The sequence below is a fragment of the Pteropus medius genome, unplaced genomic scaffold (assembly GCF_902729225.1).
Source record: "Pteropus medius unplaced genomic scaffold, Ma_sr-lr_union100, whole genome shotgun sequence".
Taxonomy (NCBI): domain Eukaryota; kingdom Metazoa; phylum Chordata; class Mammalia; order Chiroptera; family Pteropodidae; genus Pteropus; species Pteropus medius.
The window spans coordinates 11,786,011-11,810,307 of record NW_024349804.1 but is presented as its reverse complement, the minus strand read 5'-3'; the positions used below and the strand labels follow the sequence as shown (position 1 = coordinate 11,810,307).

General features: G+C 55.4%; 2 protein-coding genes across 13 annotated transcripts in view; one reads left to right on the top strand and one right to left on the bottom strand.

Annotated features, from left to right (window-relative positions):
* CRMP1 (collapsin response mediator protein 1) overlaps positions 1–5,704 on the top strand; it is a 48,974-nt gene extending 43,270 nt beyond the window's left edge. For all 4 annotated transcript variants that reach the window (XM_039838215.1, XM_039838216.1, XM_039838218.1 and 1 more), the window contains 3 exons: positions 1,039–1,218; positions 1,867–2,032; positions 4,705–5,704. In XM_039838215.1, coding sequence (XP_039694149.1) covers positions 1,039–1,218; positions 1,867–2,032; positions 4,705–4,796 — 438 coding nt within the window. In that variant the 3' untranslated portion in view covers positions 4,797–5,704. The remainder of the gene's footprint in view (positions 1–1,038; positions 1,219–1,866; positions 2,033–4,704) is intronic.
* A 1,297-nt stretch (positions 5,705–7,001) lies between these two features.
* The window catches only part of EVC (EvC ciliary complex subunit 1), a 52,301-nt gene continuing 35,005 nt past the window's right edge, over positions 7,002–24,297 (bottom strand). Inside the window, exons 13-21 of one of the 9 annotated variants that reach the window (XM_039838207.1) lie at positions 17,810–17,919; positions 13,973–14,183; positions 12,851–13,057; positions 11,171–11,393; positions 10,149–10,260; positions 9,451–9,577; positions 8,173–8,266; positions 7,403–7,514; positions 7,002–7,278 (exon numbers count right to left, since the gene is read on the bottom strand). In XM_039838207.1, the coding sequence (XP_039694141.1) occupies positions 7,194–7,278; positions 7,403–7,514; positions 8,173–8,266; positions 9,451–9,577; positions 10,149–10,260; positions 11,171–11,393; positions 12,851–13,057; positions 13,973–14,183; positions 17,810–17,919 (1,281 nt within the window). In that variant the 3' untranslated portion in view covers positions 7,002–7,193. The other 8 variants (XM_039838208.1, XM_039838209.1, XR_005647670.1 and 5 more) reach the window with 8 other exon arrangements.

Sequence of the window (24,297 nt, the reverse complement as noted above, 5' to 3'; positions counted from 1 at the left end):
TTTGGCCCCAGACTCCACATCTAGAAAGATGTCCACACACGCCGGTGTGGACAGACACACGTGTGTTTCAGCGTGGCGCCTGCAAAAGGCAGGGGAACGACCCGGTTGTTCGTTCCTGGAACGAGGTAGATAAATGACAGCACCTCCCGGTGCTGGAATGTGAACCACGTACATGTGCTGACATGGACAAAGTTAAGGTGGAAACTGCAGAACCTCGCAAAGTGGGAGCCACTGTGCGTCCGTGGGCAACACCTGGGGCTCAAAGAGTGTGCGGGGGGCGCTGTTTCGTCCGAGGCAGAAGACTCCCTTTTCCAAAATCCGTATCTTATGTGTCTTTTGAATTATTTTCTGTATCATTTTTTTTTTTGTTTACTGTATACATGACCTACTTTTAAACAATCAAAAGCTAGTGCTAGTAATAGTCACTCTAGGAGTTATGAAAAGAATGCATGTGTATTTTTAGGGCAATATTTTTGTCTTTCAAATTAGCAAAAATAGTATATATGTGTACTTTTATATTTTTTATATCATATATATACATGTACATACACATGACCTCACCCGATGCTGGAGAGCATTCTGCAGACTTAAATGCCCACGTGTCTCTCCTCCACTGCAGATGCCGTGTCCGTTGGTCCGATGCCTTCCGAAGGTGATCTGGCCACGTGCAAAAAATGCCTTAAAAAAGCTCCTAGCCCTTGACCCTTATTCCCTTGACATTAATTTAATGTTAGAAAACTAGCCCAAAGAAAAAATATATTTTAAAGATTCAGAAGCGTCCACTGTAGTCACAGCAGCCACACTGCCGCCCTGCAGGGCCGGTCACGTTCCCGACGCCCCAGACGGTGTCAGTTTGAGCGCGTGGAACCCCCTCAAGCTAAATGCCCGGTGCTGTGCCGGGTGCTGTGCCCGGCTGTGCGTCCGGCCCAGCGGCCAGCCCCAGGGGTGCAGAGCGCCGGCCGCTGGGAAATGCCACCGTCTCCCCGGGAAGCGGGCTCTCCACAGGGAGCTGTAAGGCGCGGCCACTGTCGCCCGCAGGCCGTGGAGTACAATGTCTTCGAGGGCATGGAGTGCCACGGCTCGCCGCTGGTGGTCATCAGCCAGGGCAAGGTCGTCTTTGAGGACGGCTCCGTCCAAGTCAGCAAGGGCGTGGGCCGCTTCATCCCGCGGAAGCCGTTCCCCGAGCACCTGTACCAGCGCGTCAGGATCCGGAGCAAGGTGCGTGTGTCCCGTGCCCGCGCGTCACGTGAGCCGGCCCGGCCCTGCGCGCGGCGCGGGGCTGCAGTGAGCCAGGCCCTGGGGGTCGTAGGGCTGTGCTAACTGTGACGCGGTGTGCCCGTGTGCGGGTGGGAGGAGTTCTGACCCGGGGCGGGGCCGTCCTGCACCGTCTCGGGTCCTCGCCACCACCTCTCTGAGGTGTCACGAGCCTCCCCGTGCTGATCAGAACTTTGCTGCTCCAGGCAGTGCAGGACCGGCCAGCGTCTCACAGCTGGGGAAGCTGTGACCCGTGGGCATCGCTGTCTTACCTGATGGGGAGTGGAGGCTCCCGTCACCATGACAATCTGCTTCCCACACTATACAGGCTGATGTTTGCCAGAAAGGCTGGCTTGTGTGTGTCTGTGTGTGTGATTGTGTCCGTGGACCTGTGTGAATTGTGTGTGTGCGCGTGTCTGTATGTGTGTGTGGGAGTGTGTGAAGGCATATGTGATGCGTGTGTGCATGTGTGTGTGTGGAGTGGGTACCCATGTGTGTGTGTCCCCAAGGCCACCTCGGGTCACTCTCCTGCCTGCGGGGCTCCAGCCCATCTGAACGGGAAGGCACGTGTGCTTCTTGCCCATCGGTCCCCCTCCCCTTCCCTGTGTTTAGGTTTCTGGATTGCAAGGGGTCCCCAGGGGCATGTACGACGGTCCTGTGTACGAGGTGCCAGCCACACCCAAATATGCAGCTCCTGCTCCTTCTGCCAAACCCTCGCCATCCAAACATCAGCCTCCGCCTGTCAGAAACCTCCACCAGTCCAACTTCAGCTTATCAGGTAGGAGGGCGCAGCCGCTGGGGCTCACCGCACCCAGCGGTCCCCGGAGGCCCCGTTCCTGGGGAGACAGACCCATGGCCTCAGGCATGCAATGACAAAGCAAGGTGGGGACCGTGGGACCCCACCTCCCCTGCCCGGGTGGGGCAGTGTGGACGAGGGGAGCTCAGAAAGCAAAGGGGGTTGGGGGGGCAACAGATATCTGACCCCAGCTTATGGAGAGCTGCATGAAGATGGGCCCCACACTCGTCCTTAAGCACCCTTGGGGACGTTTTTACACTGTGACCCACGAAGCTGAATGTGGAGTGGTGACTGGGAGTGGCTACTGTTGTTGGCTGTGTCTTCACACTGTCCAGTCCATCACAGCTGATCAAACGCTGTCGTCTTCACAGCAGAGTGATTTTATGCCTATTTGTTTAAAGAGGAAATTAAGACCTCAAGAAATTTGGCGTGAAATTCTAGGACTTTGTGGCTTAACAGATGCGTGTGGACGAAACTGTAAGCTGATGAGGTCAGTCAGACTTTCCCGAGGCCACAAGGACACGTCTGCAATTTCGTCAGGTCGCCACACGAGGGCAGGCGTGCACACGTTGGGGACATTGAATTGGAATTTTGGCACGAAAAATATTTGAAGCATTGGCGTGTGTTAACCTATCGTGTGTGCTAGGTTTAGGAATATGGAGATGAATAAGACACGGATGGGGTAGCCCTCCGTCTATTCTGGGGGTCAGCAAAGTTTTTCTTAAGAGGCCAGATAGGCCGTGCGCGCCAAGATATCATAGGATAGTATATCAAATGGCCACGTAACCATGCAGCCATTTAAAAACGTGGGCACTCTTCTTGACTCGTGGGACATACAAAAACATGATGGGGCGAATTTTGTCAGCGAGCCTGGTTCGCCGACTCCCGGCCTAGCAGGAGGGAAGGACATTAAACCGGAAGAGGTGATATCCTTAGCAGGAGAGAGTGGAAGTGGCAGAGAAGGAGATGAGCCACCAGTTTGAACTGTGGGCGCGACAGAGCCTTTCATTCATTTAGGGAGCGTCCGTCTCAGCGGTCATGCGGTGGGGGACATCTCGCTTTCGGTGGGCCTCTCATGGGGAGCTTCTTGTACCGAAGTGCTCAGAGATAACTAGTGTTTTTATACAAATGGACCCTAAACAGACCTCGAGTTTCTCATCTGATGCTCGGCAGAGATGGGGTGCCCATGCCGGGAAGCACCGTCTGGGGGGACTGACGCCATCTCACCTGGAGTTTGCAAACCGGGTCTCTGTTCTGTCCTCACGCCGTTCACACTTGCTATGAAACGTGGAGAGAACATCCCTCCTTTTTAGAAATAAAAAGCCTGCCGGAAGGGCCCGCGGCCACCCTGCCTCTCTCCATGTGGCCCTCAGTTTTCTCTGAGGCCCCCAGCACTGCCTGTGGCCAGCCTCACAGCAGTTGCACAGGTGACTTCATTTGTCACCAACAGTGTAGATGCTTTTCAACATTCGTGAGCCACTGTACAGATGTCCTTTTAAGTATCTGTGTGATGGGACATCACAGAGATGTGGCCTGATTTACTGAACGGGTGTCCTTTTGCCTGGTGGGTAGTTTCAAAGAACCCGATGTGTAAGCAGCAGGGTACAGACGGTTACGAGGACAACAGGTGTCAGGCGCCAGGCCTGCTTTCTGGGCCCTCGGGAGATTCCCAAACTGCCAGGAAGACACAGTGTCCACCAATGAAACGAGGAGTTAAAGTCGGCCCTCTGAACCAAACTCTAGTGGCTTAAACAGATCCATGAAGTCACAGTGGAAGGGACTCGTCTCCTCTTACTTTACAGAAGAGGGAGCGAGGCCAGGCGAGGGGACTGTGATTCCTGATCACATGAATTCCAGGCTGATGGTCCTGGAGCCTCAGTCTCCTGGCTGGACCCCGGGGCCTTCTCCACAGCCTCCCTCCTTCCAGCATCATCCATCACTCACGATGTATTTAATACAGACACTGGGCTTGGTGCTGGCATTGTCAAGTCTTGACCTGACTGCATGGGAAAGCATGAGATGAGAATGGACGGTGGGCTTTGCGGATTTAAAACAAACTGCCGCCCCCATGCAGATCTGCGTACTGCAAATGAGGTGGGTCATTCCGGCTAGTTCACACACATGCAGATATGCACGCACACAAATGTACACACATGCACTCCCAAGCACACTACACATAAAACACTTTTGAGCACTGGGCCTCGTGCTGTTGTTCTGTGTGTCAGGAGTGTGGGCTTTGGAGACAAACCAGTTGGTGCTAGAATCCTGGCTTCCCACCTTCTAGGGGTGTCTCCCAAGAAGCGGGAGCCGAGCCTCAAATTCCTCTTCTGATGATTGGAGGTAGCCCTGCTGCGTGCTCCAAGCTCAGCACCGCGCCGAAGCACCAAACCTGCACACTGCAGGCGCCAGCAAACACCCGCCCCCACGCCTCCGGAACCGGAAGTGGGGCAAGAATGAGCTCAGTGTGTTCAGGGCTGCAAGGGGGTGATCCCGGGGCCGGGGGGTACAGAGCAGGGAGCAGTGAACCCTGCAGAGGTCGGGGAGCCTGGACCCAGTCAAGATTGGGGCTCAGCATCCAGTCTTGCTTCCCCCCGCCCAGCCCTCGGGAGGAGCAAGCGGAGCCGGTGACAAGTGATGGGCTCTGTCTCTTTCAGGTGCCCAGATAGACGACAACAACCCCAGGCGCACCGGCCACCGCATCGTGGCGCCCCCCGGTGGCCGCTCCAACATCACCAGCCTCGGCTGACCGTGGACGCGCGAGAGTGAAGGATTCTGGGATCACGTCCATTCCTTTCCCCGTCGGTGTTTTCGAGGCCCATAGTTTTTTTCGGTACTGATGGGGGGACCAGCTGAACGATGCTCTTTCCTTTTCACTTAGGAAGAAGTGGTACTAGTGTGGTGTGTTTGCTTGGAACCCCCGTGCCCCCCGTGTGAGTTCACGCCGACTCCGGCTCAGAGCGCGGCGTGCTCACCGCCCCCGTAGCGCAGCTTCTAGCATCGTCTCGTGCCGCCCCTTCCACTCCTGAGTCCCAGGCTCCATGATTCTCGAGTGGTCCCTCTGCACCCCTGTAGCTGTTCTAGGATAGTCGATGCATGTTACCGAGTTATGTATGCAAGTCTGTGAGTGCGTCTGACGGGACGTGGCCGAGGACCCATGCAGGCACGACGCCCAGACCTCAGGCCCTCGGGGCAGCCCCGGAACTGTGAACGTGAAGCTGTTTACTCACTGCCCCCCGTCCCAAGTCTATACTGGAGAAGAGACGCCGCCCCGCCCCCGCCGAGAAGCAGGGGAGCCTTCCGCTGCAGGCAGGGAAACGTCACCCGCGTCCTGTGTCAAACCCTCGTCTCTATGGCACTTGTAACCTGGCCACCGCGTCCTTCCAGCCAGCCCTGGACCTCAGGCCGAGCCAGGTTCACACTCAGAAAGGGACTGCTCATCCCCATTTAGGGCTGATGACGGTGGGGCGACTTCCAGGTGCCCGAGTCCTTGTCCCTCTGAGGAGGTTGGCGGGGCGGTCAGATTTTTAAAGTTTTGTACAAAGTTTTCCTTTGTAATCAATCACCCCCATTTTTACTTAACAACTGACTTATCGTGGCTCTTATTTCCGAATTCAAAGCTTGTGAAAGAATAAAATAAATGGCCCACTGGCCGGAGCCGGGTGTTGTCATTTAAGTCTTTACCAAGTTATACGCCCCAGACTGTACCAAGCACAGTAGCTTGGGCGGCCAGGCTGGGGACGGGCCCTGCAGCAAGTGACCTGTGACATAGTCCCTTGGGCTAAGGAGGCCACACAAGCAACACAATTATCCACGCCAGACCTGAGGCTGAGGCAGCCAGTGTGATCACTGTCCACCCGCCTCAGCGATCCTGATACTGCCAGGTCACCAAATCCTGCCCCCAGAATGCCTCTGGGCGGAGGACCCGTGTGACAAAGGTCAAAGGTGATTGCCACGCAAACCAAGGAAGCTGTGTTGAAAAAGCTCCGCTGAATAACGGAATATCTTGTTTCGCCACAAGAGGGAGCTGTCGGCTAACGCTGGGAACCCCGCCTGCGGACCCGTCCGAACTGGCGGACGCTCTGGGCGTGGCCACAGACCGGTCCCCGTTACTGACTACATCACGCGTCAATCACTCCTTCCCGACGAGGAGAGTCTAGTTCAGGTTTTAAGGAATAAAAATTCAGGTCATCAGCGGTCCATAAAGTCCCCAAGCCAGCCCACTGCGTTCTGGGCGTGTGGAAACGCCGAGCTCCCGCACGCCTGGACCCGGATCCGTGGGCGGTGCTCCCCAGGGGACGCCCCGCAAGGTCTGGGGACGTTTCTTTGGGTTGTCACAGCTGGGTAGAGGCTGGCGTGCAGCCAAGTGCAGGGCGGCCCCTCCCCCAACGAAGGAGCCTCTCGGCCCCAATGTCCACAGCGCCGAGGCCAGAAGCCCGATGCTGAAGACGACAGCGGTCGTCCTTCTGATGGGAAAAGCCTCTCCGGGCCGCGGCTTATGTCCACGGGGGAGGCCGAGCCCGAGCCCGAGAACGGCCCTCCCGAAGGCAGGGCTGCTGGGCGGCACCAAGGTGTCAGCGTCCTGGGCCCTGAGACCCAGACCCCAGTGACGGGCCTGGGCTGCTGGCTGAGCCAGGAGCGGAACGGGCCTGATGAGAGCTCGGGCAGCCGGAGGGGGGGGCGGGGAGGCAGGCAGGACGGGGGCAGGAGGTGGGGAGGGATGGAAAAGTCTTGGACCCAGAAAATACCGGCAACACGGGAGACCCTTCACTACCAGGAGAATGTCACCAAGAGGCGGGGAGCAGAGGGCCTGCAGCTGGGATGGGACGGCCTCATGCTGGGGAGGGCAGGTTCAGGGGTGGGGGCACCCGGGCACAGTGAGGGGGGGGGAACAGGGAGCTAGGAAGGACGAGATCCCCAAGGGGTAGAGCCCAAGAGACACGAAACTCAGAGACACGTTTTTGACACTCGGGTGTCTCAGTGTCGTGGGCGGAAGGTCGGCCACACTCAGTTGTGCCTTTTGGGGCATTTTTACATCCATTCTCCACCCCCCTGGGGGCCAGGTCCCGCTTCACGGTCTCTCACGGCTGGGACAGGGCAGGTGGCCATCCGACCAAGTCTTCTGGTTTGGTCCCTGGGCCTTAAACTACAAATTGCTTCTCTTTTTTAGCATCTTCTTAGGATTCTCACCGTCACCGGCTTCACTTCCTTGCTGGCTCAGCCTTTTGCCGCTTTAAACATGGAAAAAATGCGGCTGGTCAGAGCTTCGATTCTAGATCTGTCCAGACACACAAGACACACACAGTAGGTGGCCGATAAGCGTCCACAGGCCATAAGCCGGGGACCCTACCGTACCTGAGTGGCCCTGAGGGGTGTCCCCTGGAGGCAGAGTCGTCGTCATTGGGTCCCCCGGGGTCCCCTCTGTCCCGGACGGGGGGCTTCTTCCTTTTGGTCCTTAGGGACTTCTCTGTGAAAACACGTGAACACCGACATTGGCTCGGTGACCTCAGGCAAGTGGCGGCTTTTCTCGGCCTCACTCGGACCCAGGCTGACGGCATCTGGGTCTCTCTGTGGGCCGGGGATGCGCCCGGCACCTTCCTGCAATGGGGCCCACTTCCCCGGTGAGGAGGCCGAGGCCCGGGGGAGCGGGGGTGGTGAGGGCACGTCGCAGACGTGGCGGAGCTGGGGCCTGCCCCGCGTGCCTCCCCCGCGCCCGGCTGACGGGAGACACAGGAAGCAGCGGGACCCAGACGCTGGCCCCTCGGCAGCCGTCGCTTTCCCAGACCCCTCTCTGCCTTCTTGTCGGCCTTCCCGTCCCTCCCCTGCCAGCAGGCTGCCACTCCCTGTGACGGTCCCCGACGTTGCCACAGGCAGGGGGAGCACAGTTAGTTACGCCCATTTTACAGATGGAGAAGCAGAGTCAGGATGAGGCAGCCACTGAACAGCAGGCCCAGGAATGGGAATTACTGAACGCAGGGAAGCAAAGGGGCCCCAGGTGTGGCGCCCTAGCTACAGACAAGGACGCAAAAACCCAAGGCCGCACGGCTGGTTAGAGGCGGACACGGGACTGGAACGGAAAACCCCAGACAGAGGCCCCACCGCAGCCCGCCGCCTCCCACGCTTACCTGACAGCCCCCGTTTATTCGAAACCGGTCTGCTCTCGGCGGTGGGCACCCGGGCCAAGGCCGCCAGCTCGGAGAGGAAGGTCTGCTCCGCCTCCTGAATGCAAAGCGGGAGGGTCAGCGAGGCGCCCTCTGCCCTGTCTGCCTCCAAACCCCTCCACAGAATGAGGCCGACCCGCTCCAGGGTGGCTGATGGCTGTGTCCCCTGGAGGAAGATTCTCCCGGAAGCACCCGGAGGCGTCAGGAGCAGATCAGAGGCACGTGTGAGGCAGGGAGCGAACATTTACCAGCTCCTGCCAGGTAAGTGTCCACCTTCTCTCACGCTGGCCACGGTCCCCATTTACAGGTGAGAACACGGAGGAGGAGGGGCTCGGCGAGGGCCCGCAGGCCGCGAACCGGGGTCCCACCCAGTCCTGCCTGACCCAGAGCGTGAGCTCTTAACCCCGAGCCCGTGGGTTGACGCAGACCCCGCGCCCCACGACTTCCTGACTGCGTGAACCTGCACCCGACTTCACCTCCTGCAGCCTCGTCTTCCCCACGGTAGCCAGGTACTAGCAGTAACCTCCCCTCCGTTGCTGGACGGCGACGTCCGATGGCACACGTAACGCTGTCAGCTCAGACTATCTACAATGGGCCCTCGATGGAGTGTGAACCACCGTTACTGTCACCCTCGTCACCGTCACCGCTGTGAGCGGCACACGGCGGTGAGTGCGCTCACGGGGCCGACACGCTGTGAAGTGTCTCCATTCTGGACTACTCGATTTTTTTTTAAAGCAGCTGCGTGGCTCGCTATCCGTACTACTTATAATCGCGCGTGGATGAGATTTTTCTATGAAAAATAAGTAAAACAGCCACTTTCTGTCACAAGGGTTGAGCTTCCTGTCCGTCCTAGATAAAACGCAAGCCTCAGCCCCCAGCAGCCCTGTCTGAGAGACGCCGACGTCAGCCGTGACTCTGAGCGGCCCGCGCGGTGACTCCCACCGAGGGGAACACGCTTTTCGCTTTTGGTTCAACGGGCAGGAACCGGTCAGCGCCCAGCAGACGCGCAGGGAGTGACATAGCCTCACCCACCGGCCTCGAGGCTCACGGTCGAGGGGCGAGGCCGATGCACCACTGGCCAGTGGGACTCAGACTCAGTGGGGGCCGAGGGGGTCCCCAGGGGGCGGGCAATCCCCTCACACAGGCCCTACGCTGACCTGTGATCACGAGGCCGGCCTTTCGCTATTTCCACCTCTTTGAACCACCGCCCGCTTCGCAAAGGCCTGTCTCTGAGACTCTTACCTGCACCTGGGCCTCGAGCTGGGCTTCCAGGTGGTCCGTGACCCTGGCCTTCTGCTTCCAGGCGTCCAGGCGGGTCCGCTGGTGGGCCGTGAACTGGGCCAGGAACTTCCGCTGCTGCGTCAGCATCCTGGCAAAAGGGACGAGGCTGTCGGTCAGAGGCCCGGCACACACCTGTCCCAGGGGCCTGCTGAGTCGCAGGAATTAGTGACCAACAGCCGTCCTCGAGCTTTTGGGGCCACAAGAGAAGAGTAGCCACGATTTGCTGTGGCCACGCACGCTGCGGACACATGTGAGCCCCTCCAGCCGCAGGCTGACTCGTCACAGAAATGACTGACACTTGGGGGCTTATGCAATCTCTCGGCACATTAACATGGTCCTCAGGGTGCCTTGGTGACAGCAGCAGGACAGCGTAGAAACGTCGGGGGCAGGAGAAGCTCGGGGCGGGGGGCGGGGAGGGGACCGTCTCCGAGGTCTCACAGCTGCAGTTAAGGCAGTGACAAGAGACATCCGTCTGCCTCACCCCTTTCTCGCTGTGCTCCCTGAGGTCACCTGACCCCCAGTACTCGTGCCAGGGTCTGCTTCTGGGGGAACCCAAGGTTGGGGTGCAGGGGGGACATGCTGTGCCGGGGCTGAGCACTGAGAACTGGAAAGGCAGCCGCCACCACACCTGGCTCGCCGGCGGCCTCGCGTAGACCCACCTCCGGTGGACGGCTTGGGGGGCTTCGCGAGCGCCACCTGCCATCTCGGCCCCCGAGGAGGAGCCGCCGAGTTCCTGCTTTTTCCGCAGCTTGTCATTTTCTCTTCTCTCGCCTGTAACATTTAACACACGGCGATCAAGGTGCGTGTTTGAAGCATCAGCTCTGCCAGGTGTGGGGCAGGCACCGGACGCACGTGTCAGCAGGACACACCTGCTCTCAGAGGGGGCCCGATTTACACCGGCCCCGCAGCCCGCCCCGGGGAAGGGCCTGCATTGCGGGAGCAGGCCTCGGCCTCAGCCCGGAGCAGCCGTGCTCTTCCCGTGGCTGCTCCGCCACGTCTGGTACCAGGAGAAAGGCAGGGGCCCCGACAAAGACTCAACACTGACAGCTGAAAACCCAGCCCCACAAGGAAAGCGACTCGGCCCGCAGTCGCGGGTGTGCGGCTGGCCAGGCGCACGCGGGCGCCTTCTGAGGAGCTGGCCGCGCTGGCCTCTGAGGCCCGAGGCACACGGACTGTCCGCGGAGCTGCTCACGTGCCTAGCTGCTCTGCTTAACTAGCCGCTATGCTTAAGTAGCTGCTCTGCTTAACTAGCTGCTACGCTTACCTAGTTGTTACGCTTAACTAGGTGCTGTACTTAACTAGCTGCCACATTTATCTAGCTCCTACATTTAACTGGCTGTTATACCTACCTAGCTGCTATACTTAACTAGCTGGGTCTCAGGAACACTGCGTGGGCCGCTGGTCTGTCCTCATGGTCACCCCAACAGCTTAGCTTTACCGAGGGAATCGCCATCTCATAGACCCCCAGGAAGGCCAGAGCGAAACCATGTCACCACTAAGTAGGAATCTGATGACGTATGTCCTGATTCATCTACTTAAAAAAATCCTATTGTATCGTATGTGTATGTGTATGTTTCTTTAAGTGCCTTTTTAAAAAAGCCTTTTTTGGGACAAGGCGGGGTATATATAAGTAAATAAAATATTAAAAAAAAAAGATTCTCCCAAATAAAATGTGAAACACCCGACATCCTAGTCTCTCCCGAACTCCGAGCGCGTTTGGCTCGTGGCTCGTGGGGCTGTCCCAGAGACGGTGTCACACCCTGCAGGGTCTTCAGGTGCTGCAGCTGCCGGTCCTCGTGGTCCCCCATGACGCCCCCAACCTGCTGGTAATACGCCTGCACGAGCCGGCCGACGCCGGCACTGGTCACGTAGACGCTCTCCGCGGCCGCCTCCAGCAGCGTCCTCTGCGGGCATTGGGGACAGGGCTCAGCAGGGGCTCACACGCGGTCCCCACCTCCCCTCGCTCCGGCTGGCCTCGTCCACCCCCTCCCAACCTAGGTCATTCCAGTGTCTCCAGTTCCTCAGCCCACTCTGATCTCCCTTCAGGCCATTTCTCGGCTCCGCCTCAGTGAAACCTCTCAGTGACTGATGAGCACGACCAACTCTCCACCCCTGCTCTCCCCTCCCGTCAGAGTGTAAGCAACTGGCGAAGGCAGCACCGCTGGCCTCTTGGACCAGTCTCTCTCCCAGCACCCGCCACGAGGCCTGGGGCCACGAAGCCCTTGAACGCAGGTCAAAGAAACTAATGTCTTTCCAGAAGCCGCGCATGTGCTCTTTCTTGGGGTGGGGTCGGGGCACCCATTGTCTAATCTTGACTCTGAGTCCCTTGGGGAAGCTGGGGACAGAACACACCACGCCAGTATTTCGTTCCATTTCTTAGGTAAGAGTTGTAGAATTTTCGGGGAAGGAGGTGACCCACCATTACCCCAAGCTGGGCACACGGGGACAAGGTGGGGTGTCCCAGGAACGTGGCTCCAACCTCTTGGCCACGCATAGAGGTGACAGGACTTTATCTAAGTGAAAGGACTCATGATGGCACCCGTAAGTGTCCCGGCCGGTTTCAGGCCTGCAACACGTCCAGTGTCCGCCGGCCGGGGACACCCTCTCCACGGCGGTCTGCAGCGAGCGGGGGTGTCTCGCCTTTCCTATGGCTCGAGGGGGAGGCGGCCAAGGAGGAGGAGAGAGGGCGCTGGTCACGTGGGCCAAGACCAGGCTCCAGTGCCGACTCTGCTACTCACTAAAGCTTAACAAAACTGAGGCCCAGTGATCAGCCTCAGTTTTCCCAGCTCGAACAATGGGAACGAATCGGCCTTGGCGGGCAGGGGCCGAGGGGAAGAGGCAGGCGAAGCGCCCACGCCGGCTTGGACGTGGGATGCTACCCGCTCACGTCTCCTCTCGCGGCCGCTGTCTTTGTCCTGGGGTTTATGCTCACTGTCACACAAGGATGAGCGGCTGCCTACTCAAGGCAGCCTCATTTCACCACGTTGCTGGGCCTGATGCCACAACTGGCTCCGCAAGCCTCCTGCCCCCACGGAGGTGGCCGCGGGCAGGGAAGGCCGTGGGCTGGCGTTCAGATCCTGTGTTAGCCACTGACAAGCCAGGTGGCTCTGGGTGAAACCACGTCCCTCTCAGACCTGCTGTAAGGGCTGGGCCAGGGCTCGGAATGACGTGAGGTGGCCGGCGGCAGGCGGAGAGCCCCACCAACTAGGAGGGCCGCTCCCTCTTACAGAAGCTGGTAACCTCCGAAAAGACCAGCGCCTGGCTGCGCCCTGCTCACCCCACCCTCGCTCGGCCCCTGCCCTCCCGCTCCACCCCAATCTCTCTTGCCCTCAGGCTCCCTGGGACGGGGGCTGGCACGCACCTTGAAGTCTTCCCTGTCCCGGGCCCGGCTCTTGGTGGCCGCGTTCCGCGCCTGGCCCAGCAGTGCGTGCCCGATGGCCCTCTCTGTGTGCCGCTGGAGTTGCTGCATGGCCTCCTGGGCCTCGGCCAGGAGCTGCTGCTGAAGCTGCAGCCTCGTCTGCTGCGCCTCCTCCTGCAGCCTGTTGGTCTCCTCCAGGACGCGCGCCTCCTGGACAGGGCGGGACAGGAAGAGGCTGCTGCCCGCATAGCGGTTCTGGCCAGGTCCAGGACCGGGGTGCGGGGTCAGCCCTGCCTGTGGCTCCAGGAAGGATGGGGAAGGGGGGCTCTGGCCTTCAAAACCCAACACCCGATGGATGAGCAAGGGGTCTGCTGAAGGCTCCCCCCGATGCCACCTGTGTACCCTCTCATCATGACAAGAACGTCTCATTCTTCCAGAACACCATGAGGCCTGAGCACTGGGACCGAAGGGGACACAGAGGCTCAGAGATGTTAACTTTCTACAAGTCACACAGTAGAGCCGAGTTTTGAAGCCAGACCTGAGTCTGAGAGTCATCTGGGACATCACAGAAGCCATGGCCGGGCGTGTGGAATCCCGGGGACTGAATTTTCTTGTGGGACAGAGTGAGAAGGGGGTGAGGGGGTCAGAGGAAGGGCAGCAGGCCCTGCCCACGTCCCACCGAGCTCTCCCGGGCAGAGCAAAAGGGTGCGAGTTTCGCTTTCATCAATGGGTCAGAAACAGCAGCCGTCTGCACAGCTCAGTGGCCGCGTGAGACCTGGAATCAGCCTGTTTATGGGTTTAAGCCCCAGCCCTGCAATTTACAAGCTCTTCCTTCGGATTTGTTAAAACCGTGAGACAGCTTACAGGGCCTGTTTCTCCCAGCGTCTCGACGACGACTGTACCAATCCCTGCCCTGACTGTTCATGCATTTTTAGTATAATCCTCACGATAGCACACACTAGAGCCTTTGGGCGCACTGGGTGCCCCACAACGGGGCTGCCCTTGTCCCCACCCAGTAACAACAGGGGTGGCAGGAGTTGGGTTTTGGTACAGGGGCTGGAACCTGGAACCTTACTAAGGCACCGCCTTTCTGGGACAGCTCCGGGGCCGACACACCGGTCTCACCAAGGCTCCAAGCAACTGCCACTGATGCTCGTCCAGACACTGGGAGGAACCTTGCTCGAGGGCGTGTTGCTCACGCAGCTCCTGGAGAAGGCTCTTCTTCCCGGCCAGCCTCATCTGGGTCAGCGTGGTGATGGCGCTGCCGCGGAGAGCCAGCCTCCGGAGGGCTGAGCGCAGGAGCAGGGTGTGCCCCTGCAGGATCCACCGCACGGACCTTCGGGGAAAGTGGGCAGGGGCTGGGGGGTCAACGATCTTGGCCTCTTTGGGCGTGGTGGTTAACTTTACGTGTCGACGTGACTGGGCCGCGGGTGCCTGGGCATCTGATCAAATGTTATTCTGGGTGTTTCTGTGAGGGTGTTTCCAGATGAGATCAACGTTTAAATCAGTAGGCTGAGAAAAGCAGATTGCCCTCCCTGACATGGGTGGGCCTCATCCAATCAGTTGAAGGCTTGCAGCAAAGAAAAGGCTGACCTTCCTGTGAGTGAGAGGACACTCTTCCTGCCTGACTGCCTTGAGCTGGGACATCAGCTTTTTCATGCTTTTGGACTCAAACTGAGACAGTGGCTCTTCCTGGGTCTCGAGTCTGCTGGTTTCCAGCTGGAGCTGGCACATCAGCTCCCTTGGTTCTCAGGCCTTCAGACTTGAGACCGGAACTATGCATGGGCACTCCTGGGTCTCCAAGTTTCTAACTGCACATTTTGGCACCTCTCAGCCTCTCTCCCCCTCTTTCTCTCTCTATAGATCTAGATAGATGATGGATGAATGTCCGGATGGATGGATGGACGGACAGACAGATAGACACATACACCTTATTGGTTCTGTTTCTCTGGAGAACCCAAACACACTGAACTACCAGGGAACCATGGGGGCCTTCCTGGAGGAGGCAAGTTGGAATTACGCCACCCTCTGCTGCCCGTCTTCTTAGACATGGGCGCTCACCAGGGTCCGATTCAGCCATCTGTTCTTTTTCCCGTTTTTTTTTTTTTTAACTTGGCCGCATCCTGCCCTGAGTTTCAGATGCGTATGGGCAGCTGCTTTCAGCACATATCCACTCGAACTTCTTATATAACTCTCCCAAAATTAACACATCATGAGCTATTTTTGAGCTCCTATCTTAGAGACTCAAGTAAAAAACCTCAGTCTACCAGAGCTGCCCAACACTCAGTTTTATAAACTGAGGTATTTGCTGACAGCCTGAAAAGCTGAACGGAGCCTTGGCAGTCAGCCTGCCACGGAGGAGAGAGCTGGCAAACACGCCAGGCTTCCCACTGGGAGCCCCTGTCGTAAGAATAAGGCATCTTCCTTTGCAAAGGCCTAAATTTGATTCAACTAAATTTACAGATGGAGCATTCGATCTGCCACTAACTGAAATCCTTGCTCCAAGGGAACACACACCCTCTCTGGAGGACAATCCCATCATTTCAAGTCTCAAATCATCTCTACAATTTGCAATCACCGTGTCCAGCCCTCAGTACAAATAACCAGACTTGAAAACAGGTAACTGACCAAAAATAAAGATGAAAAAGCAGACAATAGAAACACGCCCATGAGATACTGAATACTGAGATAACCAGACGTGGACTTTAAAACAGTTGCGATAAATACGTTTAAAAAAATAAATAAGATAAAGAATTTCAGCAGAGAACGGAAAACTATGAAAGGCATCGAATGGACATTCTAGAAATGAAAGCACAGTAGCCGACATTCTGAACTCAGTAGGACGTGTACAGCTGAAGTGAGTGTGAACTGGAAGGGAGCTCAAAATAAGTATCTAGAGCTCAAAATAAGTATCTAGAGCTCAAAATAAGTATCTAGAGCTCAAAATAAGTATCTAGAGTGAACCAAAGAGAACGAGAGAGCAAAAAATACACAATAGCACGCGAGAGACATACGGGACAAGGTGAAAAGTTCTAACAAATGTGGAATTAATTGGATGCCCAGAAAGTCATGAGATAATAGGCAGAAGGAATATCGAAAGACATGGCTGAGACTTTTCCAAAACCGATGAAAGATAGCAAACCACAGATTCTAGAAGCACAACAGATTTACTAAACAAGCAAAATATACACACGAAAACCACATACATGTTTAGGTCTATTATAATAAACTGATGAAAACCGAAGAACAAAAGAAAATCTTAAAAGGAGCCAGAAACAGTTGAAATCAGAAGGCAATGCATAATCTTTAAAAGTATTTAAAAAATAACTACGAAGCTAGGATTCCATACCCCATAAAAATATTCCTCAAAAGCGAGGGCGAGACAGACATTTTCAGACAAACAAAACCTAAGAGAAGTTGTCACTAGCAGCTCTGAAATACACAGAACCTCAGCAAAGGAAAATCATCCCTGATGGAAGCTGAAGGATACAGGAAAGAATCAAGAGCAACAGGACAGGTAACTATGTGAGTAAATCTAAATGAATATTGACTGCGTAAAACAATAATAATACCTAACGGGGTTGAAAATATATGGGGGAAAAATATACGACGAGAAAAGCATAATCTGAGAGAGGAGTCAATGGAAGGAAGGTATTCTAAGGCGTTTGCACTGTCCAGGAAGAAGGAATATATTAATATATATTCGATTTTGACAAGTCAAGGATGCAATTCAAAATCTCTGAACCACTAAAAACATAGTACAGGAATATGTAGCTACTAACAAGCCATAAGAGAGATTAACTAGAATAAAACAAAAGACATTTAATTCCAAAGAAGGCAGGAGAGAAAAAGGAACACGGACAGGTGAGACAAACATAAACAGGTGAGAGATCTAAGCTACAAGTGCATTAGCATTTGGGTCTACATTAAATATAGGTGGCCTCAGCATCGGGATAACTACAGGACACAGGTGTCCAGGCTCACAAACCCTCCAGTGACTCACTATCGTCCTCAGCTTGGCTCCCCAGGTTTTCCGGCTTATGCTTCTGTCTCTTCCTGGTGCTTCTCCTGAATCGTGCAAATGCCACAGTCCCCTCCCCCACCTCGCTTCTGGATGTACACAAAGCAGTGTCCTGGAAGAGGCCGGGAAACTAAAACAGAGTTCTATCAAGAAAATTTTTCTCATAAGAAATAAGGAAAAAGAAATTATTTTCAGCGAGTTGACAACAAACCCTTCTATACTAATAGTCACAGCAAAAATATAAAAATTTGTCAATAAGTAGGGAGTGATTGAAAATTGGTATGAGGGGGCTGATGCGTATGATGAACATGCTCTAAATTTGGACCTTGGTGATGGGTGCAGAAGTTTACTAAAAGTTACTGAATTGTACACTTAAGACAGAATATGTAAATTATATCTCAAAAAAGGGGTTAAAAAAGCTCCTATGAAAGACAAGCCTTTGAAGTGGGTATTGTTGGCCCCATTTTACAGATGAAAAGGTTGAGGGTGAGAAATGCTAAGTCACTGACCCAGATCAGTTCTGACTCCGAGCCTTTATCCGTGACACTCTATTTCCCTGCTCCATACTTATAATTGCAATTTGGTTGGTCTCCAAACCACACTGTAAGCCAGGGGTCCCCGACCACTGGTCCGCAGACCTGTACCGGTCCGTGATCTGTTAGGAACCGGGCCGCACGGCAGGAGGTAAGTGGCGGGCCAGCAGAGCCTCGTCTGTATCTGCAGCCGCTCCCCAGCGCTAGCATCACCGCCTCGGCTCCAGCCCGGATCCTCAGGCAGTAGATACTCAGGAGCACCAGCGCCTGGTACCACCAAGGCTGGGCACCACTGCTATAAGAAGCAGGGGCAGTTCGTGTGTCCACCTTACAGATGAGGACACTGAGGCTGACGTGGAGTATCACATGGGACTCGAGGCCCCAGGCCCTTCAGAAGGCTGTACTCACTCTTCACTGAGGCCACCAAGCCGGTCCAACACTTGGCGGGTGACGCTCTCATGGCCGTCCCGTAGGTGTGTCTGCAACACAGTGGACAGAGCATCCTCCTCCATCCATACCTAAACCCCAGGACAGAGGGACAGGGTCAACTCAAGGTCATCTCATCCCTCATTGCATTGCTGGAACAGGCCTTTTAAAACAAACAAACAAAAAAATCTCCTCCCTTGATTTCATCAAAATGTTCTCTTACATTGTCTTTGAAAGATTTCAAAATTCCCTATGGGCATTTACACCTTCAAGCACTTAATATCTGCACGACGAAGGGATCTAACCTCTTCTGGACAAATGGGTACAGCACCCTTTGTTGGATAACTCACCTTTTTATGTCACCTGGTGTTACATCGCTCCCACACGCACAGCTTCCATGTGCTCCTTCCGGGCCCTCCCTCTTACTCTGTGGGTCTGTCTGTTTCTACACCCATGCCCCTCGGCTTCAATTGCCATCATTGATAGCAAGACTTTGTAGCCGCTAGCACAATATCCTCTTGTACAAAACCATCTTAGCTACTCTTGGCTGTTCTTCCTTTCGTATGAATTTTAGGATCAGTTTATTAAGTTTGGGAGAACGCTTTTTTTTTTTTTGGATTTTCGTGTAATTTGACTGGATTAAACTGATTCATCTGGAGAGACTCATCAAATTTCTAAATTTGAGTTTCCCATCCGAGATGACAGCATCTCTCTAGTCTTACTTTATCCTTCAACGACACTTGGCGAGCTTCTCCATTAAGCTCTCGTGCACGTCGGTCACATTCTCTTCAGGGACCCGACAGCCTTTATCCCGCAGAGGGTCTTTATGCAGTTCTCACTGGGTGCCGCTGGTAGGTAGGAAACCTACTGTGTGAGGTATTGATTTGCATCCAGCCGACTTGCCGAGCGATCGGAATCCTACCGGTTTGTAGACTCTTTTGGCTTTTCAGTGAAGACATTCACATCGTCCATGACAGTTCCACGAGGGAGCAACTGAGCGTTCGTACTGTGTTGTCCTCATCTTCCTTCCATGGCCTGACTTACGGTCCGATGGGTCTACCACGTCCTGCGAGGCGGAGTGGTAGAATCTGCCATCGCGACCTCACGTTGCCCATGTTTCCTTTGAATTCTGTCACACGGAATTTTTAAAAAAGTACACAATGCTCGGCCTAATGTACCATTTGTCTGGCGTTGACATTACACACCAACTTCTTTTGCTTCGTATCTGCCGGGTACGCAGATCTCTCGGCGTCGAATGTCCTAGGTGACCCTGTAGCGAATTATTTCTACTCTTACCGTGTGTTTTCTGGTCGCCACGCCTGTCTTTGCATTGTTCCCTCCTCCTTTTTGCCTTTTATTATACGGATCGAATAGTCCTTGTTCCAATTTTTCTTCTCTAACTGGGAAGTCACACACTCAACTTAGTTATTTTCCCCCGGCAATGTCCTCCGGCTCTAGACCTCCAGGGCCACGCCTGCGGTTGGACATGTCGGGTCATTCCCCAGCACCCGGATGGAGAAGGTGCCATGGGCGCCCATGAGTTTAGAGAGACTGAGGAAAGCCTGGTCGTGGAATCTGGGCTGTGGGAGGTGAGTCGGGGAGGGACCAGGGTGGCCGGGCCTCGCTCTGCGTTGGGTGCATCAGAAAGCGGGGTCACACCATGACTGGGGCATCTCAATAAGTCTTACCTAGAAAGAAGAAAGACTGAGCGAGGCTAAGGCTGGCCCTGGATGTCACGTGCCTCAGCCGGGATGGGTGCCTGCTGTGATCTAAACGTGGGGTTTGCTGTATGTGCTGACTCTCACGCTGGATCACTCCTAGTGTGTGTTGTCATTTTGGATGAGGGCTCATCTTAGACGTGGCTTTCTCTGCGAGGTCCAGGGCCACACAGAAGTGGCCAAACAAAAGTAGAGCAGGGGGCAAATCCAGGCCTGTCTGTGTCCAGAGCTCAAACCCTTCCTGGCCCCACTATGCTCTTCCTGAGTCTCTCGTGTCACCGGAGAACACGCCCCCACGCAGCTCGACCCCGTCACCGCCTGGCGCTCGGCCGCCGAGGTGAGGGCCCTTCGCTCCTCCTCTCCTGCGGCTGTTCTAAGGGTGCTCCTGCCAGCAGCCTGAAGATGGCGCGTGCCACACGCGGTCCCTGGACAGCTCACCGAGGCTGGGCTGTGCCCCGCACCCAGACCTCATTCTCCTGGGCGTCGACTCCTCACGCCCGTGCAGAAGCCCATGGAATTGCACCGTGTGACCTTTTGCTAACGTCTGTTCCTGACGCCTCTTGTGAGGAGTCCACGATAACCTGCTCAAATGCTTGGAGAACTAGAACATTCTAGAACATTCTGCACAGTCTTAAGTCTCTAAGAAGGTAAATTCGCCTTGTCAGTAAAGCACAGGGGGCCCCTGGCGTGTGCTCCGAGAAGCAGATGGAACCAGCGACAGGCGCTGAGGACGGTCAAGAGGACCAAGGCCACGGGCGCCTGCCTGCGTCATGCCAGCCTCTTCGGCCTGACGGAAGGCAGGCTCATGGATGTCTAAATTCAGAAGGAACGAGCTCCTCCGGTGGCTAGGGTGCTGCCCCCGGGAATTGCTACAGGGTCATTCTGTGGTTTGGGACAAGTTTACTCCGTTTTGAACTTTCACTCGGCGAGGAGAGACGGGAAGGAACTGGCGGTGGAAGCTTGGCGGGTGCGCAGGGTGGAGGGCAGGGAGCTGTCGGGGACAGGGCGGTTTACAGGCCGGGTGGCCTCAATGTCAAAACCAAGCCGAACGCCGCTCTGCTGGGGGGAGGGAGGCGAGGCGGTTTTTTTTTAAAAGCACAATCAGGGAGGGCCTCACCGTGGAGATGACACGGGGGCAAGGAGGCCGGAGCGTGCCCCGTGAGCCGGAGGGACGTGAGGGGGCCGGCGAGGCTGGAGCTGCGGGAGAGAAGGAGGGTACACCGGAGGGTGACCAGGCCTGGACACGCAGGGTCTCGGAGGGCCTGGCGAGGCTTCTGGCTTTTACGCTGCAGGAAATGAGAAGCCACCAGGGGTTCCGAGCAGAGAAGCGACACGCTGTGACATGGCGTCTTTTACCAGAGCTAACGTGCCAGCCGTCACAAGATGCGGAGTTCTTTCACCAAGGGAGAAGAATCACTGCCAATTAAATTAAGCTGCATTTCCATTTCGGGGCTGTCAACGTAGATTTAGGATGTGCTCTTGAAAATTAGTGATACGTGGTACATATTAAAAGTATCATTCTGGCTGGGGGTTGAGAACAGACGGCTAGGGGCCAGGGTGCCCTGGGGACACTGGTGGGCCAGCTGCTGCAGTGACAACAGGTATGGTGGCTCTGACCAGGGTGCTAAGAGTGGAGGGGATGAAGAGGTGACAGTCCGAATTAGGCCGAAGGCAGAACCGACTCCATTTCCTGTCGCCTGGACTCCGGACGTGGAAGTGGGAGAAGCCAAGGCCAACCTCAAGTTTTGGGGCCCGACTGGATGGCGAGACGGAGACAGCGCGGGCCGGGCCGGGCCGGGCCGGGCAGGGAGGGGGTGGCTCTGCTTTGGCCGCGCCGGCAGCTCATGGCTTTTCACCATCTAAGTGAGAGCTCACGCGGACAGCTGGGCTCCGGGACGGATTCTGAGCGGAGGACACCAATGTGGGTGCGCTGGCCCTCAGCCCAGCAATCCCGGGTGAACTGCATCCTGTCGAGAACCACGCGGCCGAGCTCGGATGCGACTCCACGAGCTGGGACCCCGGCTGGGCCCCCAGTGCGGCCAGCCTGCGGCCTGCGAGTGACCCGGAGCAGAGGACCCAGCCGGGCTGCACCTGGGCTCTCGGCCCATGACGGTAGGGAAGAGCATCGCGGATGCAGCCCGGGGCACTCACGCCCGTGGTCACACATCGGGGACACGAGAAGGAGCCACCAGCGAGGCAGCAGAGCAGGAGGGGCAAGCAAGCATTTTGTGGCGGAGCGAGGAGACCACCCTGGCCAGACGTTGCCGTGAGGACAGTAAAGGGACCCTGAGAACTCGGCACGGACGTGAACGGAAACCTGCCTGGAGCGGGGTTCGGGGAGCAGCGGGGGTGAGACATGGAGCCAGGATCCCAAACTGGCCGGTACCTCCGCCCTTACCCACGGGCTGCATCCCCGCCACGTCCTCGTTAAGGATGCGGACTCTTATGAACGTGCGTTAGCTTCCCAGTGCTGCCGCGGGACAAATGGCCACAAACTTAGCGCCCAGAAACAACGCAAACTTCTTATCTTATTGATCTTGGGGTCAGAAGTCGGAAATGGGGCTCAAGGGGCTAAAATCAAGACATCAGCAGGTTGGCGCTCCTTCCGGAAGCTCTAGAGCAAATTCCCTCTCTCTGCCTCGTCCGCCTTCCAGGAGCCGCCTGTGTTCCTGGGCTCATGGCCCCTTCCCCCAGCCTCGAATCCGGCGGTATCCGCTCTGTGCTTCTCACATCGGTCACTCCGACACTGCCGCTCCTGAGTCTTTCTTTCACCTATAAGGACCCCCGTCATTACACTAGGCCACCCGGGTAATCCAGGGTCACCGCCCCATCTCGACATTCTCAGCTTAAGCACATCTGCAATGCCCCTTTTGCCACATGAGGTAACATCATTCACAGGTGCTGAGAATCAGGATGGGGTCATCGTTGGAGTCTCTGTGCCCGACACAGAGGGCTGGGGAGAAGCCCAGACACCTGAATTACATTTTGAGAACCACCATTTTACGTACGACCTGTTCCAACTGCATGACAGCATCCGTGACTGTTCACAGCTTCCCTGAAAACAGGAAATGAAATTACCAAAGCCTTTTGGGTAGAAAAATGTGGGAAATGCATTTCGTAGTCTGAGTGTGTGTTTGATTTTCCACCAAGAGTTTTGTTGGTGCTTTTCTTCTTGTGACTAAATATTCATCCGAACCACGGAAAATCCGTCTCTCGTTTTTATCATTAACCAGGAAATATGGCAAGTAGAAGAGAATGTGGATCTCTAAATATCTGGTGGTAATTTAAGGCAATTAAATAATCAGTGACTTAAAGATGACACATACATCTTGAAAACAGTCTGGGATCATAGTTATTTAATCAGTTGATGACGCCATTAACTAATCTGCTTGCTTCCTACATGCCAAACTCCTCTTGAAGCACTCGTGCACAGGACAAGGGACAGTCACACGCGTGCGTGTACTCACAAGGCAAAGAGACAAAAAATAAAAACCAGAAGCTATGCACAGCCTGATAGTTGCCTAAAATAACGTAAGACTCAGAACCAGAGAGTTTTAGATGAATCGTAGGTGTTTGTCTAATAATTTATCAGAAATGAAACTGGGTTTTTTCAGCGTCGCCACGGTCAACTGACTACACACTGTGCACGAGGCCTTAGCTCGCACGCCCTCACAGCAACCCCGTCGCAGAAGCTGACCCCTATTTTTTTCACAGAGAAGCTGGGGTTCTGAGACATTTGACAATCTGTGCAGAATCGGAGCTGTGGGAAGTCGGGTAACTGGCCAAAGTCAGCCTGTCCATTCACGGCTCAAACAGAGGCATTCAGCTCCCAAGGTCAGAGGCCTGTCCTCGCCCGCAAAGCACAGCTGTCTCTGAAAGGCCCTCACTCCCATCTGGGGAGCCCACATCAGAGGGACATTAGACTCACCTGGTGGGTGAGCTTTCTAAGCCACTGAGGGCCAGGCTCCCCCTTCCTCTCCAGAGACTGTAAATTAAGTTGTGGGGCCCAGGACTGTTATGAACGAGGGGAATTCGGCTTGATTTGCATCCTTTGGAAGAATGAATCCAGAGCTGAGGTGACCCTGTGATAATTTCTGAAGCTGCACTATTTATTGTTGCTGGAAATGCAGCAAAGTTTTCCTGAGCATTTGAATAGAAATATGAAAAGCAGGGTGGCTGGCCTCCAGGGACTTAGAGGCAAACGAACGCAGGAGACAGACAAGTTATCGATGACCGGGCAACACGATACAGCCGACGGAGGACGGAAATGAATTAGCAGGAGGTCTGACCAATCGGACAGGCAGGAAACTGAGGCCCCGGGCCCGCTCCGTGGCTGCGAACGGCCACGTGTTTGCATAATGCTACAGCCGACCCGTGAACGATGAGTGTTTGAATGGCACGGGTGCACAGACATGTGGATCTTTTTTTTCGATAAATAACGTAAATGTATTTCCCTTATGATTTTCTTAATAACATTTTCATTTCTTTAGCTTACTTTATTGTTAAGAGTACAGTATGTCATACCATACATATAACACATAAAATATGTGTCAACTGACTGTGTTTTGGTAAGCCTTCTGGTCGACAGTAGACTCTCAGTAGCTATATTTTGGGAAAGTTGAAAGTTCTAGGTGGATTTTCGACTGTGCAGGGGTCGGCGCCCCTGACCCCTGCATCGTTCAAATCGTTCAAGGGCCAACTGTCCTTGGTACTTTAAACAGCTCCGATTTGTGGGCCCAGAAAACCTCCGTT